The sequence below is a fragment of the Coenobita brevimanus genome, chromosome 50 (assembly GCF_032717465.1).
Source record: "Coenobita brevimanus isolate Jiangsu-jjx chromosome 50, ASM3271746v2, whole genome shotgun sequence".
In the NCBI taxonomy this organism is placed as follows: Eukaryota; Metazoa; Arthropoda; class Malacostraca; order Decapoda; family Coenobitidae; genus Coenobita; species Coenobita brevimanus.
The window spans coordinates 47,761,009-47,771,890 of record NC_137003.1 but is presented as its reverse complement, the minus strand read 5'-3'; the positions used below and the strand labels follow the sequence as shown (position 1 = coordinate 47,771,890).

Genomic DNA, 10,882 nt, shown 5'->3' with positions numbered 1-10,882 from the left:
GTCTGTTAAAGTTTTATTCAACTCTAGTTTTGGAAGTCTATCCTAAGTTGGAGAACAATCTGAAATTAACTAATACTGGTCAGTGATTCAGAGTTATTTTTATGGTAAACCCAGTCAGTAAAACTTACCACTTAGTTCTGCCTATCATCAATTTGTTGAAGCTGGTGCAGTCATCAGGATCCACCTGTTAAAATGTTTGAATTTAGTGACTCTTGGATTTAAAAAAAAAAAAAAATTAACAGCATACAAATGACTGCTCAGTATTAAAAAGCTCGATTTGAACATCAGACCTTTAGCTGAAGAGATTCAAATACTTCAATCATCGTGGACAGAAATACCCTAATGTTTTATATTTTTAACTATCCTGAAAATGCAATCTCCCACTTTTCAACCTCTTCCATCTAGTGACTGCCATTTCATTCCTGCTATCTGAAGATCTTGCTCAATTCAGAGATCACTTGTTCTCAATGGGTAAATGAAGGCTACATTTATCTTCACTGTGAAAAATCTAAGCTCGGTATACCGGTATCCGGAGAGCGAGAATGTCATCAGAGCAGTTAACACCGATTTGCAAAATGACAATGAAAATCTAATTTAATAAACCATCAGCCCACACTAGAGCTCAATCACCAACAGCAAAGGAAGTTCTGACACATTCCATCTTTACTACAAGCTTCACAAACTGTCCAGTAGAGGTGCTCCTAGTTTTAGATTCGTTAACATGATACAACTTCTTACATACAAATGATACTGTAAACTGGAGGAACCTGGCAAACCAAGATAACATAGCATGGACTAAGTGAAATCGGTTTGTGCTTTCCCCATTTCTAATCTCAGAAATGCAGGATAGATGATACTTACACCAAATGGTATGAAGTCCCCTTCCTCCTGTTCATCCCCGTATGTAGTCATGAGCAGCACAACCTGCAAAACCAATTATATCAGTGTATGAACCGATAACTGACCATTATTACACTTTCATCTTCAAATATACACATAGCCTCAATTTTGTACTCTCAGTCAGCACCTACCGGAATAGTAGGCTCCCCCCCCCCCCAACACTAGGTTGTGACCAGCAAATTCCTGATTAATCACTTTAAAAAGTTCCGCATTAAATTTTCTTGGCTATTCACAGTACTGTACTTGCTATGCTTAACAGAACTGCTCCCCAACCCATCATTTGCATTACCAACTAGATGAACGCCTACTTCCAAAATATTATGCAAGTAATCTTTGAATCAAAACCCTGCTTGAAATAACTGCTCCACCCTTGCCAAAGCAAAATAATCAATTCTGTTTAACCTGTATCAAGAGGTGGGACTCTCTCCCCCTCCCCCCATTTCCCCCCCCCCCATCTTCAATTAAGCAATAGCCATTATGTACCCATGACAAACATGAAAAAGAGAACTTCCAATATCTGGTAAAAATGCACAAACTTATCATTTCACAGGATTTAGGGCTTACATTACCAACGAAACTAGTGACACTTACTGTTAAATTCTTGATATAGTACCCAAGTCTGATAACCAAGGATGGAAAATGAAATTATCACTGCACTGAACAGTTCTTTATTAAACTTAGCGCTTCTGTGCCAACTCCCTGGCCCTTGCACGCTCCAGCTTGGCAATGCGTGAGGCAGACTTTGCACCCAAAATGCCACCGCCCCAGTTCTTGCGGATCTCATCGTAACGATCGTTGTAGTTGGTCTTTATGGACTCAATCAGCTTGTTGAGGGATGTGCGATCATTGGGTTCCACCTGTTTGAAAGAAAGGATGCATATGGAAGGTTTGAATTAGCAAACCATGAAAAATATTATTCCAGAGGTCATTACACAACATTAATTCAGTATTAAAAAGCTCGATTTTGTGAACATCAGACTTCAGTTGAAGAGATTCAAATATTTTTACTCATCATGTTAACAAAATATCTTACATGACAATGCTCTACAAATTATAACATACAACACTTACATCAGTGATGGCAATGCAGGAAGTCTTCTTCCTCCTGACAACCATCCCCATACGTGACTTGTTCTTCACAATGCAGTAAGGCACTCCCATCTTGCGGCACAAAGATGGCATGAACAGCACAACCTGAAATACGAATTATTTGTGTAAATGATAAAAAGATATACAGTATAACCCATTTTTGCCCAGTGTCTTCAATACAGGATGGAACTGGGCATTTTCAAAGGCTAATAGAGAAAGAAACCCTGGGGTGGGGACCTGTGAGCTTAACAACGGAGCCAATGGGCAGGGCAGTACGCTTAGTGCCCATCCAGAAAAATCCCTCACAGGAACTCTGGGAGCTAATGGGTTAAACACTGACAAATCTATCAGTTTCTTTAATCTGTTTCCATCCAGTGTCCTCAATATAGGACGGAACTGGGCATTTTCAAAAGTTAAAGAGAAGGGAATCCCAGGGTGGGGACCTATGAGCTTCACAACTATGATATGACTTAATACCCATCCGCCAAAATCCCTCACACAGAACTCTGGGAGCTAATGGGTTAAGAACAGTAGCCTCCCACCTCCAAAAACAAGGCCTCAACATTTGTACTGTTCATCAATACTGGTATCACCTTGATCCCAGATTACACCTACACAGAAGTCAGCTGGTTCATTAAGCCATTCATAACCGATAAAAATCCTTGTAGTAGTTTAATTTACACAGCAATCCTTTGACACCTAAGCAATTACCAAAAGCATACTCTAGAACTATATACAGGCAGTCATTGTAAATTTGGGATGTGTTCCAAAATAACTCATCCCTCCATGCAGTGGGTTAGTGCAAATAAAGGCAACCGTCAGACCTACTTTACAAGCAGCAATGAAACTACTGTATCCAGTCCTATGTAACTTGCAAATTTAACAGCAAAAAATTAAGTACAAAAATCAACTATCATGAGAATTTGTCATTTGAATACCAATAAGTCCTTCAGCCCTTACCTCAATTGGGTCAACATCACTTGCAATGCACACCAGCCTGGCCTTTTTTTGCTCTACCAGGGTTGTGACAGTGTTGACTCCCTGCCTCACACACACCTTCTTCTTGGTCGGCACATCAGGTTTGCCCTGAGCCCTGGCCTTAGCTCGCTTCCTCAGGCGCTCCTTCCTGGCGGCCTTGCTCTCAGGACGATACTTGTCGAGCAGGCGGAAAAGCTCCGTGGCTGTGGAATAAAAATCTCTCAAATCTCTGATCCAGACATATTATATTCATGTTACATTTTATATCACATCAGTTAGACTTAATGTGGTAGTTATTTTTGTCAGCAGTCAACCTCTGATAGCAACTGTAGTCATCATAACCTCTATACACTTCTAGTACATACTTAACAATAATTACTACCTTCATTAATAGCCCTGCACCATCTAAATTAATAGATCTAAGGGCTGTAGTTGCACCCAGCACCACCTCTACTTGTTAGAGGCCTATGGGTGTCTAACAAGGAAACCCAGTATCTAGGAGGCCAAGTTGTTGTACAGGTCCACCTCAAAAATCCGTGGTGATACAATAACCCCTTCACAATGATATTTTTCACTTTGCTCAGGCTACCACCAGATGATTTTTGTTAGTTTTGGGGAGGTGTCTGGCAATGAGTCAGTGAAGGCTTCAACTACAATTCTCCCTCAAAACTTAAAATCATCTGAAAGTGGCAAGAACAAAAGGTAAAGTTCTCTGGTTGGAAGGGGTGAACAACATTAAACTGGCACAAGCAGAAATCAATGGGATCCTTCTGCATTTCATTTGCTTTTAGCACCCAGCACTACCTCCCCTTGCACAGAGGTCTATGGGTGTACAACCAGACAAAATCATCGCTGCCAAAGGGTCAGTCCTCGACAATCCAAGGGAGGAGCATATTGGTACCTTTCTGACGGTCTAGAGTCTGCTTGAACTGATGAATGGGAGGGGGAACCTTAAGCCTCTGCTGCAGTACAGCCTTCTGGCGCTGCAGACGCACATACTTGGGCCATCTCATGAAGCGACTAAGATCTCTCTTGGGCTGGATGTCTCCACCTGAAGAACAATGACATTCTGAGTTTCTTTACAAGACAAGAACTGACATGGGTAATATTTTCCACCATAATGACTGGCAAACCATTTACACTCCTCTGATGAGAAGACAAAAATTAATGGCCACACTGTGTTCATTCAAAAACTATACAATTCAATGTACTACAGCTTATGCTCCATATCAGGGGATATCCTATTAAATTAACGAACAATGCATCAGTCAACTGCTCTGCAAATCCTTAATGCTCAACCTTCATAATGGTAGGTGGGTAAAAAAAAAAAAATAAAAAATAAATCCAGTCTAACAATACACTGTCAATAGATACTTCATTCTTTTTCCCCTCAGGCTTTATGTACCTAACACAGGGCTCTTGCTAACTGCCGATGGTTGTGGGCCATTTGGCTCCTAAGGTTTCAGATTTACGAGCCAAATAAATTTTTAGTAGCCAAACTGACTATGAGCCGAAATATTTTACGAGCAATAAATATACTTATTTATTCATTTACACATTGTCTGTTTTTAAACATTCAGAGAGGCGACAAGGAAAGACATAATAATCGATCTTTTGTTCACTTACGTGAGATTTACTTATTTTGTAGTTTACTGGGTTTTGAAGTGGATGTATTTTCTCCTCGCCAAAAGGCGAATTGCATGTAAAATTTATTCGCCGAAGGGAAAAAATACTAGCATTTGTGAGCTGTTGCTCACTAAACAAGAGCCCTGTAACAGTACAGAGAAATAAACCCATACAGAAACTAAACAGTTAAAATAATCCAAAAGTCAACAGTATCCCTCACCAATGCCAAAGTTCCTGGGTCGCTTCTCAAACAGTGGGTTCACCACTTTCTTTGGGGGAGGTGGTTTCTTTGTGACAAGGGGGGCTGCTGCAACCTTCTTCCCCTTTCCCTTTACTTTCCCCTTCCCTTTTGGCTGGAAACAAAAAATTTAAATTAGATTTCACTATTAACACAACAACAGGAAGTCCTTACACAAAGTTGGGATGTTAGTAAGGATGTGTTCCAAACCATTTTCCAAAACTTGGCACAGCAAACTGGAGGTCACTACAAGACAAGTGTAATATCTTGGACTGGAAATTTAATAGAAAGCTTACCTTTTTTAACCATTAGAGATTAAAAACCAAACAGTAAAGTGACAAATGAGGACTCACTACTGTATACCTAAGTAACAAATTATTGTATGTGAAATATGTTGTACTGTGTATGGTTTTACCCCCAGTAATTGCCCAGTATGAGCTGCAGGAAGTCATGGAATATACACAGTCCAGTCCACACCCGGGTGTTAGTCCAGGGGACCGGGTTAATCTTTGATGCACGACACGGGTCACTGCACACAACAGTCCCAAAGTCGTCAAAGGGAACATGCTGGCTGGTGCCAGCTGACACTTAACATCAGTAAAAAGTTCATTTCTTCTGTATACAGCAGTGCTTCATGGGCTAATTTTTCATGACACAGTATGATACAAACATGACAAATATAATTTCTGACAATCTATCTATCTATCTATTGCCAGACACCTTAATCCCGTTAGGGGTGGCCACAAACTAATCGTATCTGTGTCACCCTGTCCCCGGCAATTTTGTTGCCCTGCTCCCAGCTCACATCCCCCTCTCTCATATACCTCTACACTCCATCCCTCCATCTCGTCTTTGGCCTTCCCTTCCCTCTCCCCCCCTCCACCTCACTCACATACAATCTCCTCGTCAGTCTCTTGCTCTCCATCCACTCCACATGGCCAAACCACCTCAGTGTGTTTCTCCTAACGTTTCCTAACTCATCCACATCCACACCACAATGCTCCTTCACTTCCTCATTTGCAGTCTGTCTCTCCATGTGACTCCACATGCTCCTCTCAAATAACTCATTTCCACTGCTCTCACTCTTGACTTCTGGCACTCCAACAAGGTCCAAGCTTCGCTTCCATACGTCAGAGTTGGTATCACAATACTATCATGTAGTAGCCTTTTCACTTCCGTGCTTACTTCCCTGTTTCTTATCACGCTTCAAGAAACCAGCAACCTTCCTTCCTTGTTGCACCCTTTCAAGCACTTCACTCTCTAAACTTCCATCCTTACTCGTCAAACTACCCAAGTACTTACGCACTCACATTGTCCATTTCCTCCTCATCCAGCCTCACTGTACGTTCACTGACTTCATTTCTCTCGAAGACCATAACTTTACTCTTCCCTACATTCACCTTTAGATTCCGTTTCTTACACAGTCCCCCAAACTCATCCACCAAGCCTTGCAGCTTCCCTTCATCTTCACTTAACAACACAGTATCATCTGCAAACAAGAGTACAGGTAGTTTCCAAACGCTGCCCTCTCTCACTACAGCCGCTCCAACATCCAGTGCCCTACCTTGTATCTCTTTCATAACCCCATCCACATACAGATCGAACAGCCATGGAGACATGACACATCCTTGTTTCAATTCAACCTTCAAATAGAAAAATTCACTCAGTTCACTATCCACACACACACTGCAGCCTTAGCACCCTACATACTCTTCATAGCATTCAACAACTTCCCATCTACTCCATTTATTCTTAATATTTTCCACAATCCTTGTCTATCCACCCTGTCATATGCTCTCTATAAATCCATGAAGGCCACATACAACTTCTTTCCCTTCTCTAGAAACTTTTCCACTAAAGATCAAAGAATGAAAATCTGATCTACACAACCTTTTCCCTTCCTAAAACCTCACTGTTCTTCTCCAACTAATTCCTGCTACTTCCCTTACTCTGTCCAATAAGTATCCTACCATATACTTTTCCTATTACACTAAGGCAAATGCCCCTATGAGTACCACACACTTCTTTTTCCCCTTTTCCTTTGTATTGGGGAATAATTATACCTGACTTCCAATCCTCCGGGACTCTACCTTCCTCCCAGGCAAATCTGCACATCATCCACATCCATTCTATTATCTTTCCCCCCATGCTTCAGCATTTCACCACACACTCCATCAATTCCTGGGGCTTTCCTCATTTTAACTTTCTTCACTGATTCCACTACTTCCATCCTACTGATTTCTTCCTCTCTTCTCACATCCCTTCTCCCAGCCACTTATACTTGCATTACTTTCATTCTCTTTAAATCCTTAAAGTGTTCTTTCCATCTGCTCACTTTTTCTCCCTTCTCCACTAGTAATATACCATTTTTATCTTTCACTTCCCAGCTAACTTCTTTTGCACTCTGTCTAACTTTCTTTGCCTCTTTCCAGAACATTTTCTTACATTCCCTACACTTTACACTCAAGTTCCTTCCAAATTCCTCATCCACTCTCTTCTTACTAATCATTTCACCTCTCTCTTCCTCTACACATAACTCTCTATTCAGTCTCTCAACTTCTTCCACACCTGTTTCTCATCCACTCACTATATGCTTTCTTCTTTGTGTCACAGCCTCTCTCACCTCTTCTGTCCACCATGCTGTTCCCTGCACCCCCATTAGTCTTATCTTCACCCCACACACCACCTCACATGCTGCACAGATTTCTTCTGTGAATATCTTGCACACACCTTCCACATCCCCCATCTGTTCCAATCTATATTTACCCAATCGCTCCTCCACTTCCCTCTTATATTCTGCCTTTTTTCCATCCTCCTATAACTTTTCCACTCTCCTTGTATGTACTACTTCCTCCTGTGCTTCCCTTCTATTTCTCCATTTTATTTGGACTTTAATTCTGACCACCACCAAGTGGTCGTCAGGAAGTCCACTGCCCCAGCTTCTATATACTCTTGCATCCATTACACCTTCTCATCCTTTCATCTACATACACAATCAATCATTGTCTCCCATTCACTCAGTTCACCACCCACCCTTCTCATCACTCGCCATGTATACCTGTGGATCATTTTGAGCCTGAAGAGGGCATTAGCTATCACCAACCCCCTCCCGGCACAGATGTCCACTAAAGTACTGCCACTCTCATCCATCTCTGCAGGCGCACCCCACTCACCAACTACTCCATTCACCTTCACATTCCCTACTCTCCTTACGATGTTATTTATCTGGACTTTAGTAAAGCTTTTGATAGAGTCCCACACGAAAGGTTAGTTAGAAAGGTTCGAGCACACGGTATAGACGGCGATATCTTAAAATGGATAGAATCCTGGCTGAAAGGACGAAAGCAGAGAGTATTAATAAATGGAACTAAGTCGGACTGGGGATTAGTAACTAGCGGTGTACCACAGGGTTCAGTACTCGGTCCCTTATTATTTATCATATATATAAATGATCTAGACTTAGGAGTCAATAGCAGCATCAGCAAATTTGCCGACGATACAAAAATAGGGCGTATCATTAACTCGACTGACGATTGCCATTACTTACAAAAAGACCTCGATACATTGTCCAAATGGTCTAAAACTTGGCAAATGGAATTTAACGTTGAAAAATGTAAAGTACTTAACGTAGGCAAGACCATTGGAGATACTAAATACAGCTTAGATAACAAAGAAATTAGCAAATCGGAATGCGAGAGAGATCTAGGAGTTATGATTAGTAACGACCTTAAACCTAGGCAACAGTGCATTAATGCGAGAAATAAAGCAAATAGGGTCCTAGGATTTATTTCGAGAAGCGTAATAGATCATCTAAAGTAATACTGAAACTTTATCTAGCATTAGTAAGGCCACATTTAGACTACGCAGTACAATTTTGGTGTCCTTACTATAGAATGGATATTAATTCGTTAGAAAATGTACAGAGAAGAATGACTAAAATGATACATGACGTCCGGAACCTGTCATATGAAGACAGACTGAAAAGACTAAGTCTGCATTCGCTAGAGAGGCGTAGAGTAAGGGGAGACTTAATTGAGGTTTTTAAGTGGATGAATGGTATAAATAAGGGAGATATTAGCAAGGTACTTAAAGTGAGCATACAGGATAGAACTAGAAATAATGGTTTCAAACTAGAAAAATTCCGTTTCAGAAAGGAAATCGGTAGAAATTGGTTTGGTAATAGAGTAGTAGACGAATGGAATAAGCTACCTAGTAAAGTAGTTGCTGCCTCTTCCATTGAGAGTTTCAAGCATAGGCTAGATAAGCATATGACAAATAAGGGGTGGATATAGAATAAAGAAAATATTATAACCAATACTAACTAAAAAATAAATTTTCTTTTCAGGTTACACTATGATAGTCTCTATTCTCCTTTCACACTTTCCTGTAAAATGTCCACGCCAGTTTTTCTATACGGCGTGGTGTTCTTTCTGACTTTTTCCTGCCGGCTTCGGCTGGAGGGTTTGGAGGGCGGGGGAGAGCCTTCTTCTTTGCTATCCTTATCTCATTCTAGTAGTTCAGTTACTCTTCTAGGAGCTGCCTAGCATGGGCCAACCGGCCTACTGCAGTTATCCTCTCTTCTTATGTTCTTATGTTCTTTCAAACTTTTCCATGCACACTTCCAACATTTGTCCAGAACTCTTTTCTCACTCTGCTTGCATGACAATTTACAAACATACTGTAAAACCATATTACTCTGACACTTGTTAAGTTCATCCACATCAATCAACAAGTTCATCCACATCCATCAAGGTCTGGTAAATTTTCACAACTTGCCAATACACCCCTCAGGTTGTCCTGTATATTTTTCTGGTTGTTTTTTTATTAGATTTGAGTGATTTTGACCTTCGTTTTTGTTGCAAGTGCTTCATTTTGCCTCTTCCAAGCATCAACTTTGGATGAGGTGAAATGATGCACTTCGACAAAACACGAAGGAATCACTCAAATCACATCAAAAATCACCAGAAAAATGTACTGCACAACAGGTTAACCTAACAGACCTATCCAAACCTAACCTGCTGCAGCAGAATGCTTACCCTAGAGGGTAAATTTTTATTATTTGCAAATGGGGTTATGGGGGTCCACTGGCATTCTTAGGAATCATACCGTGTGTTTATGGTGGTAATTTCCCTGAACTGCGTATTGGCAAGTTATAAAATAATACCAAAGGTCTTGGAGCATGCAGTACATTCACTGCTTGTATCATGCATGTCAAAGCAAAATATAGTTCCTCTATCCAGTTAAGTTAGGTCTACACATACCTGCTCTAGTCTTACCCTAGTAATATTATATTCCTAATATGAGCTGCACGGCATAGGTAGACCGACCTATTAGTTATCTGACCTTCTTGGGTTCTAGTTACAAGTCTGGAAACATTTAAAAGGACAAAAAATGCCCAAAACGAAAAAAATTCCAAGTACACCAGAAAAGGCCCTAAAACACGGGCTACAGGTTATTTGCTGCTCAGTGATGGTGGCTACCAATCCATGAGTGCATTTCACACTGGACTACCATACCACGTGGTTCTCATAACCAATACTATATCTTCCTACTATTCGGTAACATACTAACAGCCATAAAGTTACAGATACATAAATTATCTGTACCTTTCGTAATCTAGTACTAGCGATATGCTTACTCCTCAAAATTAACACTGGGCATAATACACTCCAGTGACTCCACTAACCTTCTTTTGAACCATGTTGCTGACTTCCACGAGAAAAACTAAGGAGCTGCAGTACCACGTCCACACTCCCTGAGCAGGACACGTGAAAGGACGGGGAAGTTTGGGTCTGGGTGCGTCTGCGCTCTGGGTGCCGATGTTCGAGTTGCTATTTGGGGCAGTATACAAACCTCCACATATTTGTAGAAATTCTGCTAATAACACCAAGTAACAGCAAAAGTATGCATGAAATCGATATTAATAATTAAAATCTGAAGCTGCATGGCTATAAATATATGTAAATCCGATCCCAAAAGCACTAAATTGGCATCTCTTTGAAACATCGACCTCCTTAGGGAATCCACATCGACAATTCATGTTATGTTTTT

At 40.8% G+C, this 10,882-nt stretch overlaps 1 protein-coding gene and 2 non-coding genes across 3 annotated transcripts; all 3 read right to left on the bottom strand.

The window, feature by feature from the left end:
- Nucleotides 1-252: 252 nt before the first annotated feature.
- LOC145399913 (small nucleolar RNA SNORD36) lies at nucleotides 253-332 on the bottom strand. The gene has a single exon (XR_013897360.1). It is a non-coding gene; the product is annotated as a small nucleolar RNA SNORD36 (small nucleolar RNA).
- A 1,220-nt stretch (nucleotides 333-1,552) lies between these two features.
- On the bottom strand, nucleotides 1,553-10,632 carry RpL7A (ribosomal protein L7A). The gene is made up of 6 exons (XM_080272194.1): nucleotides 10,518-10,632; nucleotides 4,814-4,946; nucleotides 3,869-4,018; nucleotides 2,950-3,170; nucleotides 1,972-2,094; nucleotides 1,553-1,757 (listed from the first exon to the last, which is right to left on the bottom strand). The coding sequence occupies exons 1-6, from the start codon at nucleotides 10,530-10,532 to the stop codon at nucleotides 1,578-1,580; spliced, it is 822 nt and encodes a 273-aa protein (XP_080128320.1). The 5' UTR covers nucleotides 10,533-10,632; the 3' UTR covers nucleotides 1,553-1,577.
- On the bottom strand, nucleotides 1,838-1,920 carry LOC145399912 (small nucleolar RNA SNORD36). Its single transcript, XR_013897359.1, has one exon. It is a non-coding gene; the product is annotated as a small nucleolar RNA SNORD36 (small nucleolar RNA).
- Nucleotides 10,633-10,882: the final 250 nt, after the last annotated feature.